General features: G+C 59.8%; 7 protein-coding genes across 7 annotated transcripts; 3 read left to right on the top strand and 4 right to left on the bottom strand.

The window, feature by feature from the left end:
• Positions 1-285: 285 nt before the first annotated feature.
• On the bottom strand, positions 286-4,109 carry JDV02_010598 (uncharacterized protein; the record flags this gene model as incomplete). Its single annotated transcript, XM_047992346.1, has 2 exons — positions 286-3,899; positions 3,968-4,109. The coding sequence occupies 2 exons, from the start codon at positions 4,107-4,109 to the stop codon at positions 286-288; spliced, it is 3,756 nt and encodes a 1,251-aa protein (XP_047848360.1).
• A 1,757-nt stretch (positions 4,110-5,866) lies between these two features.
• Positions 5,867-6,662, top strand: JDV02_010597 (uncharacterized protein). Its single transcript, XM_047992345.1, has 2 exons — positions 5,867-6,225; positions 6,308-6,662. The coding sequence occupies exons 1-2, from the start codon at positions 5,960-5,962 to the stop codon at positions 6,606-6,608; spliced, it is 567 nt and encodes a 188-aa protein (XP_047848359.1). The 5' UTR covers positions 5,867-5,959; the 3' UTR covers positions 6,609-6,662.
• Positions 6,663-8,440: 1,778 nt separating this feature from the next.
• Positions 8,441-9,031, bottom strand: JDV02_010596 (uncharacterized protein; the record flags this gene model as incomplete). The annotated part of the gene is made up of 2 exons (XM_047992344.1): positions 8,441-8,935; positions 9,017-9,031. 2 exons carry the CDS (start codon positions 9,029-9,031, stop codon positions 8,441-8,443), a joined length of 510 nt encoding a protein of 169 aa, XP_047848358.1.
• A 1,253-nt stretch (positions 9,032-10,284) lies between these two features.
• JDV02_010595 (uncharacterized protein) lies at positions 10,285-11,986 on the top strand. The gene has a single exon (XM_047992343.1). It carries the CDS (start codon positions 10,339-10,341, stop codon positions 11,863-11,865), a length of 1,527 nt encoding a protein of 508 aa, XP_047848357.1. The 5' UTR covers positions 10,285-10,338; the 3' UTR covers positions 11,866-11,986.
• Positions 11,987-12,873: 887 nt separating this feature from the next.
• Positions 12,874-14,617, top strand: JDV02_010594 (uncharacterized protein). The gene is made up of 3 exons (XM_047992342.1): positions 12,874-13,202; positions 13,416-13,922; positions 14,083-14,617. The coding sequence occupies exons 1-3, from the start codon at positions 13,022-13,024 to the stop codon at positions 14,439-14,441; spliced, it is 1,047 nt and encodes a 348-aa protein (XP_047848356.1). The 5' UTR covers positions 12,874-13,021; the 3' UTR covers positions 14,442-14,617.
• A 46-nt stretch (positions 14,618-14,663) lies between these two features.
• JDV02_010593 (Transaldolase) lies at positions 14,664-16,238 on the bottom strand (the record flags this gene model as incomplete). Its single annotated transcript, XM_047992341.1, has 5 exons — positions 14,664-15,111; positions 15,246-15,501; positions 15,622-15,730; positions 15,850-16,011; positions 16,137-16,238. 5 exons carry the CDS (start codon positions 16,236-16,238, stop codon positions 14,664-14,666), a joined length of 1,077 nt encoding a protein of 358 aa, XP_047848355.1.
• JDV02_010592 (uncharacterized protein) lies at positions 16,069-19,010 on the bottom strand. The gene is made up of 2 exons (XM_047992340.1): positions 18,382-19,010; positions 16,069-18,272 (listed from the first exon to the last, which is right to left on the bottom strand). Exon 2 carries the CDS (start codon positions 18,005-18,007, stop codon positions 16,850-16,852), a length of 1,158 nt encoding a protein of 385 aa, XP_047848354.1. The 5' UTR covers positions 18,008-18,272; positions 18,382-19,010; the 3' UTR covers positions 16,069-16,849.
• Between the last annotated feature and the right edge of the window lie 437 nt (positions 19,011-19,447).

Here is a 19,447-nt window from a genome sequence, read left to right as displayed (position 1 = left end):
ATCTGTACGAGGTGAGTCTACACTGGCGTCTACCCCCGCAAACATGTATGGGCACGGGAGAAGCCATCGTGGGCTAACATGGCACCCGACATAACGACGGGGGGCAGGACGCAATGCCCCCCTCCCCCGCCGGCAGTACAGTCTCGCAAGTGCAGTTCAAAGTGCATCCCACACGATCCATGTCCACACAATCTCTCTCTCTCTTTTTTTTTTTTTTTCATTAAACTCATACACTGTTCTACATGGACGTTCTCAGCGGGTCCAGCCCGCCGGCCCCCCTCCCCTTCACCTCTTCCTCTTCCTCATCGTCCTCGTCGCCGTCGCCGTCGTCGTCGTCGGGCGGGCGGGGGGCGCCTTGGACGCGGCGCGGGTTCGTGCGGCGCGGGGCGGCTGGGTACGGGTCTTGACGCCGGGGGTGGCCCGGCGCCGGCGGACGGGCTGCTGCTGCTGCTGCTCCTCCTCCTTCTTCTCCTCCTCTTCTTCTTCCTGCTGCTGTTGCTGTTGCTGTTGTTGCTGCTGCTGCTGCTGCTGCGGCGCCAGCGCCGGCAGGTTGTCGTCGTCGTCGTCCCCGGGGCGCGCGCAACGACGCTTGGCGGCCCGGCGCCGCTCGTCGCTATCGTCGTCGTCATCATCATCGGCGGCGGCGGCGGCGGCGGCAGCCTCTTGTTGTTGTTGTTGCTGCTGCTGCTGGCGGCGGCGTTTCTTGCCCCGAGGGGCGGCAGCGACTTCGTCCTCGTTCTCGTCCTCGTCCTCCTCGTCGGCGGCGGCGGCGCGACAGGCCTCAATGTGCCTGGTGTTGTACAGCCAGTCCGCCTGGGCGTGACCTTTCCAAAAGGCCACGCCGCAGTGCGGACAAAAGCGTCCCGGCTGCGCGCCGTACCCGCGGCACGCCTCGATGTGGGCGGCGACCGCCGCTTCTCTTGTCGTCGTCGTCGTCGTCGTCTCGCCAGGCAGCAGGGCCCCGACGACGTCGAGGCCGCAGAGCGCGCAAAAGCGACACTCTGCGTTATCCTCGTTGTCATCGTCGTGCCCACACGTCGTCGCCGCCGTCCTGCGACCACCATCGCCGGCGGCACGCCCGCTCAGGCGCCGGTCCTCGCGCGACGCCCAGCGGTAGTCGCCGCAACGGCGGCAGAAGCGGCACCTGGCGCCGTGGTACACCCCCGGGACGCAGTGCCGGTCGTGGTACGTCCGCTCCGCTTGCGTGGCGAAGCGCCGGCGGTCGCGTCCGCAGCGGTCGCAGAACCGCTGGTTCGGCACCACGGGGCGCGACGCCGTGGTGGTGGTGGTGATGCTGCTGCTGCTGCTGCTGCGGCCGTCGAGCTCTTCTTCTGCCCCGGTGGCGGCGGCGGGACGGGGGAGGGGGAGGGGGAGGTCGATGGGGGCGGCGGCGGTGGTGGAGGAGGAGGAGGAGGAAGAGGTTGGGCCCGGGTTCAGGGCCACCGACACGGACACGGACTTGCTGCTGCTTCTGCTGCTGCTTCCGCTGCTGTCGCCCTGCTGGGTCAGGCTTCCTACGCTCTGGACCCCCAGGGCGGCCAGCAAGCGGTCGCGGTGCGTGCGCGCGTGCTCGTCCTTCTGCTCGTCGGTCCACGCGTCGGGGATCGTCTCATCGCACCACATGCACATGCGACGCGCGTGCGCCCCGACGACGTGGGCCGCGAGGTCGGCTTCCTGGGCCTCGGCGTAGACGAACCCACAGCCCGGGAACGGGCACTCTGCTGCTGCGACGACGCTCGGTGTTGGCGATGGCGGCTTCGTCGTGTAGGGATTTGCCGCGGGGGGAGCGGACAGGCGGGCGCTCTGGGAGGGCTCTGGCAGGGGGTTGGCGAGAGCTTCGAGGGCGGGCGGCGCGGACTGGAAGACGTAGTCGGCGTAGCCATAGGGGGTTCGGCCTTCGCTGTTCTTGCTGCTGCTGCTGCGACTGTTGCTTCTGCTGCTGTTGGTGGTGGTGGTGGTGGTGGTGGTGATGGTCTTTGGCGGGAATCTCTGAATCCTGCCGTACCGCGGCCCCCAAACGTTACTCTTCGCGAGACCCCGTGTCCAGTCCCACGTCCCGGCCATCCAGACGTTAATCTCCGCGTTGCGCGTGGGGATCTGCACGCGTATCGCGAACCACTCGTCGTCGGTGGTGTCCGGCCCGACGACAAACGTCGAAAACTCAATCTCAGGGGTGATGATATCGCGCAGCAGCACCGCGCGGATGGTGACTTCGTGCGTCCCCGCGTCAAACACATTAACCCTGTCCGCGTCTCGGCCCGCGCCGGGCGCCTGCTCGACCAGCCGCGCGACCTGCGCGCGAAAGGCAACCACGGAGGATGCGAGAGAGGGGAGGTACGTGCAGCGCTTGTCCATGTCGACGTCCGTATCCCAAGCGGCGTGCATTCTCGTGTCCAAGACGTCGGAGCGGCCATGGTTGTCGTCTTTATACTGCGGGTGGATGAGCAGCGAGCGCGGGTTACTGTCGATGAGCTGTCGGAGGTCTTTCATGGTGGAAAAGTCGAGCGTAACGGCGGACTGGCTGAGGGGGATGAGGGCCGTGGGCTGGGTGCGGTCGGGGACGGGGCCGAGGGTGCCGCGCCCGGAGAGGAGGAGGATGTGCGTGACGCCGTGGGCTTCGCGGGCGAGGAGCGAGGTGACGAGGCGTTGGATGTGGACGATGTCCGGGGGGGTGGCGAGGCGCCCGTTGGCGACGGGGCGGAGGGTGCGAGCGGCGAGGATGGTTGTGTGTCCGGAGGAGGGTGAGGGGTAGAAGCCCGGTAGGGTGAGGTGTATATGCGTGTCGTCGAGGGGGTCGTACTGGATTTCGACTCCGGGAGGGCCTTCGTTGGTGAGGAGGTGATGTGGTTGAATGTCCTGCAGGTCCGATGGGCGCAGCGTGGTAAGTGCATGCGTCGACGACGACGCCGCGTATCCTTGAAGATGTCCCTCTTCACCGTCGTCCGTCTGTTCTTTACATAGCCTCAATATACCGTGGTGAAAGTCGTCTCCTCCTTGCCCCCTACCAGGGGGCCGTCCAAGCAACACATCCGCCGCCGTGCGCAGGTGCTCGAGGTACTGCCTCGCGTTCCATTCCCTGACGTGGAACAGCGGCTGGCCCGCCTCGCTGGCATCTTCGTGTCTTCCAACGGCCTTGGGAAAGGGGAAATACGCGGTCGAGACGTGCGGCGGTCGTCGTCCGGCGGGGAGGTACTTGATGACACCGACGTCGACGCCGAGCTGCGCGGCCGAGGGCTTGTACTGTCCCGGCGCGGGACCCGTTTCTGTTTGCAGGCGGACGAAGAGCACGCAGCATGTCGCGGGATGGTCATTGTCCTCGGCTGTGCGTTGTTGTTGCTGTTGTTGTTCATTGTTGGAGTTATTGTTTGTGGTATTGCCGTCGTCGTCATTGTTGTTATTGTTGTTGTTGTTTGCAGACGCAAAGTGCTCCTGAATGTGGCGGACAGCCTCGCCGTCGCTTCCAGTCGTCAAGTCGTCCTTGATCTCGGTGAGGGTGCGTTCGCGGGATTGGTAATGGACGAGTGTGTACGGGGCGCTGTCGTCGTCGTTGTTATTGTCGCTATTACCCTTGTTGGCGGTGGTGATATATGTAGTGGTGGTGGTGGTAGTGTCCCTGGCCGTGGGCATGGAGAGGAGCTGGCGCACGGCAGAGAGATATGAGGCCGACGAGTCGACTTGGAACGGGACGGAGCCTTGAAACCCGTAAAGCGTGGCCCAGAGCTTTGCCCGTGTCGAGCAGGGTGAAGACTCGGATCGTTGTGAGTTGGCAGGGCTGCCGCGGTTGAGCGCCGCTTCTACCTCGCTGTCGTAGTCGAAGAGGCTGTCTGGGGGGCTGTCGCGGCCGGGGCCGCCGCCACCGAGGAGACGAGGCTTTGGTTCTCTTGTTGTGTTGTTGACACCTGGTGACGTGTTACTAGAGTCTACCAGGAGACAACATTCACAAGGGGCTGGGAGGGATTATACGTACTGTTTGACGCGCTGTTCATGTTGTTGTCGCGTGACTGCATGTGCTCGGCATCAACCATGCGAGTGTCCTCTTGATCAATGTTCATGGGGTCGCCGCGGTCGTGCGACCGACGAATCGTCTGGAACGGCCACATGGTCGGCATTGTGTTCTCTCCTTTGCGTAGTTTGACGTCTGGACACCTGGAAGGTAGTCTGCGAGCGGAGGCGGGCTGAGAACGAATTGAATACTTCGTGATCAGAGACTGGACCGGGGCTGTGTCCTCTGCAACCCATGTCACAGTTCTATCTCGACGGAGTGTAGTTGATGTGATTGAGATTCCGCTGCTAGAGCGTGCGAGTCGAGATGGACAGGTCAGGAATCAGAAACGAAAGAGCATGAAGCTGAACTCCAGTCGGCAGAGTGAAGAAAGGGTCAGGACAACGCAAGAGCTATCCTCAACGCCACGAGGCTAGAGTCTGCTTCGAAGTTGCAAGGCAAGAGACTGTCCGTAATGATTTGATATGTGTGATGTGCTCGAATGTCAATGCAAGGCAAGGCAAGATGCAGGCGCAGCAACGCGATGAGTATCTCGTGAGGTGCAAATACGAACACTGACGACTGCAGCGTGAAGAGACTGGAGACTGGAGAAGAAGAGGTGAAGTCGGGGAGAAGTGCAAATGGGCGGTCCACGCAAACGGCCCGCGAGGTCATGTCCGCCGGCTGATCGGTGAGCATGAACAGACTCGCGGCGCCCGCTTCTGGTCCATCGGTTTCCTATTCAACACCTGCGCTGGCAGCTAAGGCACCTATTTGGGTCTGGCATAGACCTTATTCACCGACGGGCTGATGTGGCCCATTGTTACAAAATGAATACATCTAGTTCAGAACACTGAAGCGGCATGGAGACAATGGATGACACGGGGCAAACGGACATTGATCGTTGAGTCACTGATGTGATGTTTGATGGGATTTGTGTGGCTTGCTGCACTTGTACAGACGGTGAGTTACCTACTCTGTGTCGCGCTCGAGCAAACGGCTGGAACAATATTGAACGCAACAATGGGGAGGGCATGAAGACCGCACCGGCAGCACAATCAGCCCGCGCGTGCGCAGTTGATGCCCTTTGAGATGAAGAATATGGGCAACATGTTGAAAAGAGTCCAGTCCCGCTACGGCCTGTTAGACCTGATTGGTCAGGGACTCAACGCTCGAAGAGGTTCATGTTCATGTTGTGTGCAGAAGGAATGCACGCGGACAGGGCATCCGTTTGTTCTCACTTTTGAGCTGATTGAAAGCTACGCATTCAGTTTTTATACGTAAGTCGCATTTCAGGCCCGGTTGAACAGCGCAGATGCTGAACCAGTGATGTGAGCGAGGCGACTGGAAACAGTTCAATTGAGCGCTCGCTGACGTCAATCAGTCCGTCTACCTCTGCCTGATGCGACACGAAACTGAAATTGGACATGTAGTCTATGCAATGCCGGCGCTGGGCGACGCGATGGATGGAAACACATGTTCAGCGAAATAAAGGGCGCAAGGTGTCAGTCAACATTGAAGCTGGAAGTGCGTCTAGACTGAACGCGCACATGTGTGTGGGCTTAGAACAATAGCATCAATCTGCCCCTGACCCCTCTCTCTGGCTTTGCGCTCGCATTTTAATCCGGATTTGAGAAAGAAAGCAGCATAGTTGGCATGCACTCTTATTAGCAAGTTGCGAAGTAAGGCATGAATCGCGCCCAATCACGGTTGGGTGCTCTACTTTCAGTGTTAAGATTCTATTTACTTTTTCGTATAGTTGCTGCCAGTGGTTCTGCAGTAGGGCGTAAAAGACATGTCCGAAATCGCTGCGCGACGTCATCACATCAATTGATGTCTGCTCCACGTCAATTACGGGTTGGTGCAGCCACATCAACATCACATCAACTACATACCCATGCAACTTTCACATGTACGAACCGCATCACGACACATGCATCTCTATCATCCACTCTAGACTTCCAAACAACAAAAAGCATGAAACCCGCGCTACTATCTTCATGTCTATGGATCGCCCTCGCCCTCGCCCTCGCCCTCGCACAGCACGAGCACCTCCGACTCCACGCCGTCGTCTCCCGCGCCGACGGCTCCGCCGGCTTCCAGTGCTGGGAAATGGCCGCGCCCTTTACGCAGTACCCCACGACCGGCCAGGCCATTCCCGAATTCGCACGCGTGTCCAACGTCTCCTACGTGGTCCTCCCCGCGCGCTCCAGCGAGGGCATCCACAACCCCCCGCACTCCATGTACGCACCGTCGAGACCTTGACCTTTTGCGCCGTGCGCGATGTTACTGCAATACAATCGCATGCTGAACGTCCGTTTCTAGGTTCTTTGCCCTGCTCTCCGGGCAGGCGCACATCACGCTCCCCCGGGGCGGGGATGAGCTGTGGGTGACGGCTGGCGACGCCGACGCACTGATCATCGCAGACGATGTCGCCGGCGAGGGCCACATCACCGAGTATCCCATGGACAGGCCGTCTGTCGCGCTGCAGATTCCCTTTAGCGGTGGGAGGGCGCCTGCGCACAGGGTGCTGCACGAGGGGCCATGCTCCCGGAGGGAGACTGCGTCCTCGAGACACAACATGAAAGACGGGGGCACCAGGCACGAATTAAGGGCGCAAGAGTAGTCAATTGACAGTCTGTTGGTAGATTATACAGACGGCAGACTCTATAGGATCGACTATGGTAGTACTTGTACTACGTTATCCGAGATTCCATCTGATCAAATGCTCGAACTCAGCCGTAGTGGCAGTCGCAGTGGCACTTTCCTGCCGAGGTGCACTGCAGTTCCGTCAGTATCGATTCTATTTTATACTCTCGGACCCGACACGGCCATCGATGTGAAGAGAGGGAAACAAGACTCACCCAGGAGGTACCGCAGTTCAAGGAGTTGCATCCCCCGTGCGACACACAGCACGCATTGGCGCAGGCCTCTATACGTCACAAACCGTCAGACCATCAGTATACACGCAACGAAACCAGGTCAAAATATTGACAAGACTCGAAGACCGGTCGGAAAGGACTCAGGATTTGCTTGTCGTACCATGCTTGCAGGCTCGGGCAACCTACACACCAGGCCGTTGGTTAGTACAGGATCAGATAGCTTGGCGAGACATCAATGTTCAAAGTGACCATACCAGTGAGTCTCCGTCCTCGACGGGCTGCGCGGCAGCCAGGCCGGCAAAGAGAACAGCAACAACGGCTATAAAGCGCATGGTAGGACTGGGTTCTTGGAATGATTTGATGTTGTATTGGAGAAGGTCTGGCGGCTCGGGAGGTTCGATTGAGCGTGACCAGACACCAGGAATCCAACTGATGTTATATAAATTCACGTTGACGTTGACCACCATGCTTCCCAAATCACTCCGGTCTGTCTATCCTCTCTCAATACCGCTCTTCCACCGAATGGCACGATCGGCGGCTCATCGGAGATGACAGTGCGTGCTATCGCGCCTCAACTGTCACGCCCTCAAGCTATCAACCGGCCGGCGTGCTGCATCATCCACAACCAGGTTGTCCTCAAACATACATGACAATCTGCGTATACCCGCCCGGCTAAGCATGCACCCCGCACACAATCCCGCATCAGCTTCGGCCCCATCGCGGTGGCATTTTGGCGGTTCGCGCATCCCGTCAAGTCCCAGGGGCGGCCCGGCTCATGTCCCGGAGGGGGGTCAGACGGCCAGAAAGACGATCCGAAACCTGTGCGCTAACAGCACGAACATGCAGCACATACGGGAACTTGCATCGCCGGGAATATTGACGACCGAGCGCTCACTCTACGCCGTTGACGATGGTCGCGTGCCCGACGAGCCGATAGTTGCTCTGCCGTCATTAGTACGCTTGAAGGGGCCGATGAGGGTCATGGCCATTGGTGGAAGGAGACGTGAGCTAATACGTCAAACGCGCGGTGCATTCACTGGCGGTAGCGGTTGTATTATTGATGTACATTATCTCGTGCTCGCAGTAGTTTCCCGTATCTAGCAAGCTCGAAACAAGAAGAGCCGAGAGTGTTGAATGAGGAAAGCTGTACGACGCTAGAGGGCTCGAGTAGAAACTGCGTCGTCCTAGCTGCTCGATGAGGTGAGTTACTCATTGGCATTCCAATTTTCATGATTGTTGTTTGAGTGAAATTAAGAAGACCGTAACTGGCTGACTTGACATGTATTACTGATCTACTGTTTCCCTCCCTTCTACATTAATGACGTGGGAGTGAACCTCAATGGTAACGGCATGAGCAGCCACATCACTCACCTTGAATTAGACACTAACACAACATGAAATCGGCCAGAACTACATTGGCCTCCACACTGCATGTATTGAAGTGACACGCAAACAGTCTGCGGGTCTCTTGCCTCTAACACTACCGTCAACGGACGCCTCGAAAGTGCAAGATAGAGCTACATGTAGTTCGGTCCAAGACAATCAACCTAAGTGTTCTTTATGTAAGGGTCTAGTTCTACGCCTCTACCCGCTCTATCCGAGCCGCAAAGCACCCCGGCCTCGCGTTATGAACATGAATGTACTCCACCGCCCCATCCCCCATCATCCTCTCCGCCACGCCAGCCAGCTGCTCCCCCGGCACCACGTCCGCATCCACCAAGCAGTGGTCCGCGCCAAAGGCACGCACCGAGAGGAGCCTTTTGCGCAGCTGCTCCGGGAGCCTGTTCCCGTTCGCGTCGTCCGGCTCGTAGACCTTGCACGCCGCCGGGTCGAGGTGCACAAAGATGGGACCGGGCTGGCGGTACGGACTGTCGCCGAGGAAGGGGTCGTACGGCGTGAGGAGCATCTGGTCCCCGATGGCGGCGTCCTTGAGGCAGCGGCGGCAGGGGAAGGCGTTTTCCTCGTCGGCCGTGATGGTCTTGGTCGAAGGTGGTGGCATGGCGGCAAGCTTGGACAGGTCGAGGGGCGAGGGGAGGGCGCGCACCCGGAGGGTGGTGGGGAGTTGCGTACCCTGACAGGACGTGAATGTTAGCTAGCTCGCATCTGGCGATGACTGCGTGCATTGAGTGAGGGCTTTGAAATGGAGACTGACAGTATCGGTGGTCATGGTATTGAGGTGCACACAACGGTTGTTACAGAAGGAATACTGTCTTAATACTGCAGCATCATTTTGGAAAGGGATGACGCTCTTCTTATAGATTTCCGGGCCAGTAACGTTTATGACTCTTCAGTCTTGAATCCCAGGTTCCTAGTGATGTTGCGAATGAAGTGACGAATAGCCGCCATGGCGCTTTCAATTCCGCCCCGCCGAACGCGATCACCTGTCTCCTTAACAAGTTGCTCTCGATATACCTTTGCCATTAAATAGGTTTTGGCCAGAGCGAATGAGAGATCCAGTACGCTCCTGCGCACGTTCTGGACTGACGGCAGCAGAGCAACCTTAATGTATGATTTCCCCCATGGCAACATACACCCACTTCATGTTTACCAGCAACAACACACTCCAACACACTCACACAACCATTGCAACTTACCGCCTTGAAAGTTGACTACACTGACAACATGAAATGAAACCGCGACGACATATCAGCTCCTCGAATTTTGAGCTCAATCATTCCAGAACCCGCACCTACGCTGGTATTGGCAGGATCTTTACCTTTGCTTTCAATGTAGGAGAGCCTTCTATAAAACATTAATGCTGAGGTATACGCCATGAGTGCAGTGCCTTCATGTTCACGCGCCAACGTGTCGCAAAGACACATCCGGTGCGTCCATGTTTCCATGTCGGCCGCTCGGGCTCTCGGCCCCTCGGGGATGCTCAATTCCTGCCCGGCCTTAGCCACGCCCGCTCCGTTGCCTTGAATGTGGAGCCTTGACCCCGTCACCGCCGCCGACCGCGGGCGCCGGTGCTAGACATGCCATCTCCGTGGAGCGGGGGGACGTCACTAACACATTTGGCGTACACCGTTGGCACTGCCGCCTGGCGTGGAGCAGGAAGGGACCATACATGTCGCCCAATGTCGTCATTCATCGATTAGCCTCGATGCCGACGACGACTGGGGTTGCATCAGAGGCATCACTTGGTCTATATCGTGCACTGTAGAGGGCGAACTAACACGCGGCAGATGTTCGTGGTGCGTGCTCCGCATGTGCCGCTCCGGGACTGGGCTTCATGTCTCAGACAATAGTTGATAGTTATATTGGGGAAACAAGAAGTGGCCGGGCCGGAGGGTTTTCGAAACCAGACTGAGCCACCGCTGATATAGCGTCATCATCAATAGCAGCATGTAGACGCACAATCAGGTTGTGGAACAGACAGCGAGCGCGTATAAACCCCCCCCCCCCCGGGATGCCGCCGCACCAAGCCCAGATCGCAGCATCTGAGCATCCGAGTCATCGCACGCACCTCTCACCATGATCAACTCTCTCCTCCTCGCGGGCCTCGTCTCCCTGGCGTCGGCCCGGCGGGCCTGCGACTTCAACATCACCGCCGACCAGGCCAGCGCGCACGCCTGCGGCGCCGAGTGCCAGGCGACGTACGAGAAGACGACGCAAGGCCACGACCTCGAATTCTTCGGCTCCGACTTTGACTTTGGGTTTTACGAGACGGCGGCCAACTTCTCCGGGGCGCAGGCCGGCGGCGAGCTGCTCAAGCTCGCGCCCGTCAACGCGTCTTCCCTGGACGTCAAGCCCGGTACGACGGTGTACAGGATCCAGTACTCGTCGGTCGACTATGACGGGTCGCTGGTGCCCGTGACAGGGTACGTGGCGTTTCCTTATGCGGCGCCCGTGCAGCAGCAGCTCACGAGGAACGGCGGCACCGCCGGTGGTGATGGTGGTGGCATGAACATGAACCCCCCTGGCAGCAACAACACCAACAGCAACAACAACAACAACAGCACGGCGGCAGGTCGCTTCCGGCTCGCGGCGTGGGCGCACGGCACCAGCGGCATCTACGCCGGCTGCGCGCCGTCCAACAGCCCGACGCTCTACGACCCGACGGCCTGGCAGGCGCTCCTGGACCAGGGCTACGCCGTCGTGGGCACCGACTACGCGGGCATCGGCAACAACTACACGACGCACAAGTTCCTCAGCTTCGACGTGCAGGCCACCGACGTGTACTACTCGACCGTCGCCGCGCGCAAGGCCTTCCCGGGGCTGCTCTCCGAGGAGTGGTTCGGCGTCGGGCACTCGCAAGGCGGCGGCGTCGTGTGGAAGCTCGCCGAGGGCGACTACGTGAAGAGCAGCCGCCACGGTGCCGACAACAGGGGAAGCAGCAGCAGCAGCGGGTACGTCGGGACCGTGGCCATCGCGCCGGCGACGTACGTCGTCGACATGCTGCTCGGCGGGTACGACAGCCTCCCCTACGCGGACTTCGTGCCGCTGCTGCCGGAGCTGGTGCGACGCGTCACGCCGTCGTACAACGGCAGCACCATCCTGACGGACCAGATGGAGAGCCGCATGGCGCTCGCCGAGGAGGCGCAGATGTGCGTCGGCGGCACGCTCGGCATGGTCGCGGACCTGAGCAAGGGGCAGATCCTGTCGCGCGAGAGGCTGGCGAGGGACTGGCCCGTGTACCTCGCGTGGCAGGCCCGGACGGCCCCCGCGCTGGCCGGTGCCCGGACGTCGGCACCCATGCTCGTCGTGCAGGGCGCAAACGACACGACGGTGCTGCCGGCGACGACGGCCGAGGCGGTGGAGCGGGCGTGCGAGGCGGGCAACGAGGTGCACCTGAGCGTGTATCCGGGGATGGGGCACTCGCCCGTCGTGGCGGCCTCGCTGTCCGAGTGGGTGCCGTGGATCAACGCGCGCTTCGACGAGGCTCAGGGGGTGAAGGGGAGGGAGAAGGCGGAGAGGGATGGGAACGGCAAGTGCACCAAGAGGGTGAGAGAGCCGTTTGACCTCGACAACATGGTTGTGAAGACGCCGGGCGAGCTATAGATTTATGTACGTGGGTGCTACACGGTCCTAAGTCTCAACGTTGAAGAAAGCAGGCAGAATACATATGGTGCCCGCCGCAAGACCGCCTGTAACTTAAGTACAAACATATGGTTGATCCATTCCCATCGCAGTCTTGTCAAAGTGCTGACGTCCCCATGCAATGCGTGGCGACTGTCGACAGTAGATGTCCAAGTCCGACCGAAGAGCTTCAAGGTAAGTTTTTCTTCCTACATGTCCAGTGGTATGTGCAATTCAGCAGCTCACCTGAGAGGCCATGTCTCCGATGCAGGTGTTCGTGATGGCTTGCGCGACGTGCAGCTGCGCAACATGACGTATTTCTCCCTTGACATCAAATCGAGGCTCGTCCAACCCCGAACCCCGATCATCAACATGACGTCTTCGTTGCCCGGCTGCAACGGCGACTAGATGCTGCTATGCAGTATTCATGTCCGGTGCGCGTAACGAGGACATGTAAAAAGCATCAGACGCCGACACGGCCCCGCCATCATCCATCGTCAACCATCAACCCATGCATGGCTCCCCGAGTCAACCTCGCGTCAACACACAATCGCGCGCATTACACGTACCGTCAATGCTCCAGCCCGCCGAAAGGATCACAACTATACGAGGTACATACACGTAGAGCCCGGCGTCCCCATACCACAGAGCTGCGTCGACGCACTCTATCAACTCCCGAGGCACCGATCGCGACACGCTGCGCGCGCCGTCACATCAATCAATCAATCAACATCTAACCCCGTGAGCGGCATTCGTCCTACCATCCGGGATACATGTAACGCAGCATCACGCCGGCGAGCACCGTGGACGTCGGATCGATGCCACGGCGCAAGCATGGCGCATCGGACTTGTTGCCCCGGTAGGCAGTGGCACCCGGCGAGCCTCGGCATCTACGATGGGGGGCGCCGTCGGCCCCGCCGAAGCTGGGCTTGCGAACGATGGAATCTCCGCGCGGGACTGGACTTTTGTGGAGGCGGCGGACTTGACAGTAATGTCACTTCACATATCATGACCTCGGCATGAACTCCCACAACTCCATTTGATCTCATAAATTCGAAAAGCAGTCACAAGAGCAAAAGTCGTTCACTGCCAGTTTTTTCCCTATTCAATTGCTCTAAATTACAAGGGCCCATTGACCATGGCTCGCCAGAACCTCTCCGTCGTGCTGGCCGAGCGCCCCGTCGACGACATCATCCCCGGCCGCACCTTCAAGCACGTCACGGCGCCGGCGCCTACGGCCGAGGACCTAAAGGACGGACAAGTCCTTGTCGAGGTGCTGTACCTGTCGCTGGACCCGGCCATGCGCGGCTGGCTGAGCGGTACGTTTTTTTCTGTCCTCGCTTCGCTCGCCTAAGACTTGATACGTCCCATCAATGACTCCCATGATGCATCATACTTGGGGATCAAAAAACAAAAAATAAAAATAAAAAAATAAAAATAAAAAAAAAATTTGGCATCATTCTCATCTGTGTAATAATGACGGAACCTTTACTGACGGTCAAGTGGTATGACACGGTTCATGAAAAATATAGACGCCCGCTCGTACGTCCCGCCCGTCAAGATTGGCGAAAAGATGCGCGGCCTCGCCGCCTGCCGCGTCCTCGCCTCGCGCACCCCCAAGGCCCGCCTGGGGGACTACGTGTCCGCCTCCACGGCCGGCTGGACCGAGTACGCGATCCTGCGCGAGCCCGACTTTGAGCCCGCGTCGCACTTCCCCGGTCTCTCCTCGCCCGTCGACATGCTCTCGTCGCTGGGCGTGACGAGCCTGACCGCGTGGGTCGGCATGGCCAACATCGCGGCGCCCCGGCCGGGCGAGCTGGTCGTGGTGTCGGGCGCGGCGGGCGCCACGGGAAGCGTCGCGGGGCAGATCGCCAAGATTGCGGGCGCGCGCGTCGTCGGCGTGTGCGGCGAGGACAGCAAGTGTCGCTGGCTCGAGGAGGAGCTGGGGTTCGACGTGGCGCTCAACTACAAGGCTGAGGACTTTGAGAGGCGGTTCCGCGAGGAGACCAAGTCGTATATTGACGTCTACTTTGATAATGGTGCGAATATACTCTCTCCCTCTCTCCCTTTCACCCCCTTGAACTCGTCTCATGGGACACGCTGCTTCACCCCAGCCTCAGCCCCCTTACTCCCACGAGGGGTCATTTTATATGTTGAACAAAGCAACTGACGTCTTATCTGGTGGGCTGGCATTCACAGTCGGCGGCAAGATCCTCGACATGGCCCTCGGCCGGGCCAAAGAGCACGCCCGCTTCGTCGAGTGCGGCCTCATCAGCCAGTACAACACCTCCACCCCGCAGGGGCCGCGCAACTTCTCCAAGATCATCACCATGCGCATCCGCATGCAGGGCTTCATCGTCTTCGACCACGCCGCCGACTACCCGCGCGCCCGCCGCGAGCTCGCCGCCTGGCTCGCCGACGGCCGCCTCAAAAAGGCCGAGCACGTCGTCCCTGGCGGGCTCGAGGTCGCGGAGCGCGCCCTGGTGGACCTGTATAGGGGCGTCAACATGGGCAAGATGATTGTCGAGGTGAAGAAGCCGGAGCAGGCGAGGATTTAGTAGGCATTGAATCATTGACGGGGTTGGAAACTTGTTCACAGTGGAGGCATTGTGTGTGTATATTGATGCCACGACATGTTCACGCGAGAGGACATTTGTATGTCACGAGGCAGTGAGGGATTCCCCTGCTATCGTCCATCAGGCACAAGATGAAGCGATTTCGAAATTCAACCGCCATCACTTTCATCACTTTCTGTTCCCACGGCGAACCCCCTTCAATTCTCAGCACCGCCCCCTAACCAGCTCCTCCAGCTCCTCCTGAAACTCGCAAAAGTAATTCACAGCCTGCACAATCTTGCCCTCGCTCGCACCAAACCCACTCCTCGCAAACGCCAGCCTCCACGCGCCCTCATCCCTCACCAACCCGTCGTACCCCACGCCCTCCCAGGACGCCTCCATGTCCTCTCGCACTGGTTGTCCTTGCGCAAAGTATTCACCCAGCCTGCTGCTGCTGCTGCTGCCGCCGTCCCAGGTTGACGACGCCGCATCGCGGGCCGCCAGCTCGCGCAGCAGCCCCGGCGCGACGGTGACGTGCTGCACGCCCGCCAGCTGCATCACCTCGTCCACCGAGGTCAGCGACGCGGCGAGCACGCGCGTGCGGTGGCCGCGCGCGACGTAGTATGCCTGCGCCTCGCGGCAAAAGGCAAAGGCCTTGTTCGCATCGACGTACCTGTCCAGGTCACACACATGGTCAGACCACGGACACGCGAGTGTAGAAGAAACTCTCGACAGCTCCAAGGGAACGGGTCTGACTGGGGGAGACTTGAAAGGGGGGGAGGGAGAAAGGGGGAGAGTCGAGCGTACCCCTTTTCGAAATGCACCTTGAGCTCGTTGATGTAGGGCGCAATGTACGTGCACCCCGCGTCGGCGGCCAGGACGGCCTGCTCCATGCAAAACATGGTGGTCGCGAGCGTGGCGATGCCTTGCTCCTCCTCCTCGGCCTCCTCAGCCTCGAGGGCGCGGCACGCCTGCAGGCCCTCCCACGTGGCGGGGATCTTGATGCAGACGCGACGGCGGGGAATCAAGTCCGGAGCGAGGGCGTTGAAGATGGCCACGATGCCTGCACGGACACGCGAAATATCGGTCAGTTTTCCGGTGCTGCAGCAGACCAGGATGCCCCGCTACTCATAAAGATAGTGCATGTACTCATGAAGACAGTAGAGTGGACGTGAAGACTTGCGCTTTGCGTTGCTGATCGTGCCGGCCGTGCAAAACGACAGCTTGGGATTCGTCTGGACGTGGAGGTAGCCCGTCACGCTGGGCGCGATGCGCAGCTGCAGCTTGACCATCTACATGGATGCATTCGATGATGGTGAGCATTCATGTCAGTCTGTTTGCTAGTAGTCGAGCCGTCCGACCAGACTTGCGTCGGCTTGCGAACACGGGCTGGAGGAGACAAAAGTCTTACAAGAACTTCGACGACAAACTCTTCCAGCGGCAGGCCATCTCGCAGGTGCTTCAGCTTGCCGCCTGCGTCATCGAGGGCTTCCCGTATCAAGGCGGCGTGATGGAGCTGCGCGCCGCCATCGCCACCGGATGCGGGCCGCGAGAGTTCGAAGAAGGCGATTGCCTGTGGTGGGAACAGAAAGTCAGCTCGGGGCCCAAACAGACATGGAGATTCAAGCTGGTGGTATTCATCGAGCAAGTACATGTTACGAGCGGTACATGGAGGAGGCAGGTGAGGTCGCCGTTTACCTGGTTGGAGGTGCAGTCGACAAACGGGCCCAGCTCTTGGGCGACTTGAACGGTGATGCGACGAGACGTGCGGTCAGCCCCTGAGCAGTGCAGCCAACGCATGGAGTTGAGGCTAGACTAGGGAACATGATGGGAACGTCAATGAATGGAGGAGGGAGGCACCTTGACTGTCGAGGGTGTCGCAGTCGACCTGGCTGGCGCCTCGGAGAAGGTCAAGCAGAGAGGCGGGCATTTGATTCTGCAGCAGCGCAATGCAAGTGCTGCTTGGCGTGGTGGTGCGTTATAATGAGGCTTCAGATGTTGCATGTGGAGTCGCGTTGACGGATTCAGTACGATGCCCGGGTTTGTGCTTATGATGGAAGCGTCCTCATGGACGTTAGTCGGGTCCATGCGGAGAGACGCTGGTCACCGAGGAGGGTCACCCTCGCCCCAACATGAATGAGCTCGCCCTCTCGGGGCCACCAACACTGAGTGCCGGCGGCGCCACATTATGTATGCATGTCGACTCCATCCATCAATATCCCCCATCACCAGACACGGGGAGAAGCACTTGACGATGGCATATCTCTAGCCACACCCACCACCACGATTACTTCATACTTATTTTCAGAATGAAGTCCTCCAACGCAATCATCCATCATCCATCATCCCTCTCACCACCATCCCTCTCCGTCCACATACAAACATAACCCAGCCATTGACTCCCCGGCCCATCAGTCCCTCCACACCAGCAACCCCTTGGCATACAGCCCGGCCACGATGCCGACCCCGCGCTCCACGTCCCACGCCGCCGTCGCGCTCGACGGATACTCGACGCCCGCGTACAGGCTGCGCAGGCCCCTCGCCTCGGTCCACTCCGCCGCCCACGACGGCGTCGTGCTGCTGCTGCCGTCGGCGCAGTACCGCCTCGTCTCGTCCGACGCGAGGGCCAGCTCCGCCGCGTCGTTGCACACGTACCGCGTCGCCGCGAAGCGCTCCAGGCTCGGCGTGTGTGGGTGGCCCGCGATGAGCAGCCGCCCGTCGGCCGTTAGCGAGAGGTTGTCCGGGTGGAAGGGGGTGCGGATCTGCGTCTTGTACTTCATCTTGAGCTTGTCTCGCTTGCCACTGTCCTTGTTGTTCTTGCTGCTGCTGCTGCTGCTACTCGTAGTTTGCTGCTTCTTCTCATCGTCGTCGTCGTCACGGCCGCTGAGGGTAAACAGGTACACGGCCGCGCGGCTCGTCGACGCCACGGCCACGGTGCTGCGGTTGAGCAGCTCCAAGCCGTTGGCAAACGGCACGTGCGCAAGGACGCGGGCATCGCGAATCTCGTACGTGCTGCTGCTGCCCTTGTTCTTGTTCTTGTTGTTGGGCAAAGGCGCGACATCAAGCTTCACGTGCACGACGGTGCCCGTCGGGGTCCCCAGATACGTCTCCACCTGGGCCAGCAGCCGGTAGTCCCGCGCGGGGAAGCGGTGGTCGTTGGTGACGAGCAGCTCGCCCGGGCCGAGCAGCACGAGGGCGTTGGGCCCGTGGAGCAGCGGGTGCCGCAGCGTGGCGCGGTGCGTCGCCGTGCGCGCGTCCAGGTCGAGCGCGAAGACCTCGATGCGCGAGCCCGCCCTGGCGTGGTTGGACACGTACAGCGTCGACGTCTGCTCGTCGTAGGCGAAGCCCAGCGTGTGGAAGTCGGCGCCGTCGTCATCGCCGCCGGGGAAGCCGACGAGCGAGACGCGCTGCAGGGCCTCGGCGTCGGGCAGCGAGGCGTCCTTGTAGTCGTAGAGGTAGAGCTCGGCGCTGGACACGGGGCGGCCCGGCACGTTCAAGCCCTGGTGGTGGAGTTCCATGGATGTCAGTTCGGCGTCCATCGACGGCGACGAAGCGCACATATCCGTCATTGATAACTCGAGGTCGAGTCAATATCAAACTCACTATGACCGTGTTCCACCGCTCCCGCCCGGCATCGCACGCCACAATGGCCACGCCCCGGTCCTCGACCAGCAAAAAGTCCTCGCAGCTGCGGATCCGGTCCGCAAACTTGACGCTGTGGCTCCCAAACGTGTTGACGCGCGCGAGCTTGTCGGGCGAGTTGTTCCACATGAAGCTGACGATGCGGCTGCGGTCGTACACGAAGACGCCCAGCGCGGCCAACGCGATGACGGGCTACAGAGGCATGTCCGGTTAGCAGCATGTTCAGTTAGCAGCAGCAGCAGCAGCAGCAGCAGGAATGGATCAGGGTCCAGTGCGGGAGGGAGGAAGCCGGACGACGTACCAAGATTCTCAGACTCATCGTGGTGACGTCTCAGGGCGGTTGGGTTGTCTTTCTGGTGTTTGCCAATCTTTCCGGTCCGCGCTTCACACTGTGGGAAAAGAAGACGCGCTCGAGGGTCCAGGTTTCAAGCCGGAGGGGTAAAATAAGTCTGCTCCGTAATGTCCGCAATGTCCGTGAACGGGCGGGACAGCTGTATCCCGTGGTGGCGGGATCAAGGTACTAACTTAGGTAGTGTATACTGTACTGTACGACGACCTGTGGAACGCCCGCTCTACGAATGTCTTGTGCCATCTGTCGGCACTGACGGAACGAGCTGGCCATTTGGAATCAGCCAACCAGGCAGGTAGGCAAGGAACGAGACCGAGTTCAGCGGGCCATCTCAATGCGGGGGCCCGACGGCGTGGCCATGCGCATTATCGCTCAATTGTGTTGGGCGCGCGGGTGCTGCTGGGGAAGGGAGGCGCCACCGTGCGTCCAACATGAGCCATCACGACTTTGATCCACGGCACGCAGTTGCGGCGCGCGAGACGTGTTGGGAGGTTGGACGGAGCGGGCAGCTTTTCCGTGCTGGCGGTCGCCGCGTCTGGTGGCTTGCATGCTCACGTCCAGTGGGCGCCGGTTGGTGTCTGACCAGGGGGGGGGAGAAGACGTGCTAACCCTGCTGGGATCAACGGCTGGTATTTTAGTACTTCTTTAGTTGCCACAAATTTAAAAGTGCCGACGCCAGATGCGCACCAAGTGCATTTCGACAGTTGGTGGACTTGAGGCGGCTTGGCCAGGCTTACATGTATGTATTCCTGCGAAAGCTTTTATGCTGAGGGCAAGGTGAAATCAGAGACTGCACGTGAGCCACATCAGGAGATGAATTCAATTCGCTGATGACACCAAGTTTCCCTTATTCACTCACCGAGTTTCTTCTTCATGCACGTCTCCTCTCCATCTTCAGTCGGATGCATGTGCCGCCTGGTCTGGTGTCACCACGTCCACTAACGTATGAGTAAAATGAGAACCATCACGCAAGCTCATGTGCAAGGACCCGACTACATTTATTTCCGGTCTCCAATGA

This window comes from Purpureocillium takamizusanense, chromosome 13, assembly GCF_022605165.1.
Source record: "Purpureocillium takamizusanense chromosome 13, complete sequence".
Lineage (NCBI taxonomy): Eukaryota > Fungi > Ascomycota > Sordariomycetes > Hypocreales > Ophiocordycipitaceae > Purpureocillium > Purpureocillium takamizusanense.
Note: the sequence above shows the minus strand (reverse complement) of the source record. Positions and strands in the feature narration are given on the sequence as shown.

What these genes read in the sequence shown, in the direction of transcription:
- JDV02_010594 (XM_047992342.1), top strand. Translation starts at nt 13,022, where the DNA reads ATGGCTCGCCAGAACCTCTCCGTCGTGCTGGCCGAGCGCCCCGTCGAC. An exon ending in CATGCGCGGCTGGCTGAGCG is followed by an intron (nt 13,203 to 13,415) that starts GTACGTTTTTTT and finishes TGAAAAATATAG; the next exon opens with ACGCCCGCTCGTACGTCCCG. An exon ending in TGACGTCTACTTTGATAATG is followed by an intron (nt 13,923 to 14,082) that starts GTGCGAATATAC and finishes TGGCATTCACAG; the next exon opens with TCGGCGGCAAGATCCTCGAC.
- JDV02_010595 (XM_047992343.1), top strand. Translation starts at nt 10,339, where the DNA reads ATGATCAACTCTCTCCTCCTCGCGGGCCTCGTCTCCCTGGCGTCGGCC.
- JDV02_010597 (XM_047992345.1), top strand. Translation starts at nt 5,960, where the DNA reads ATGAAACCCGCGCTACTATCTTCATGTCTATGGATCGCCCTCGCCCTC. An exon ending in CACAACCCCCCGCACTCCAT is followed by an intron (nt 6,226 to 6,307) that starts GTACGCACCGTC and finishes GTCCGTTTCTAG; the next exon opens with GTTCTTTGCCCTGCTCTCCG.
- JDV02_010592 (XM_047992340.1), bottom strand. Translation starts at nt 18,007, where the DNA reads ATGACGGATATGTGCGCTTCGTCGCCGTCGATGGACGCCGAACTGACA.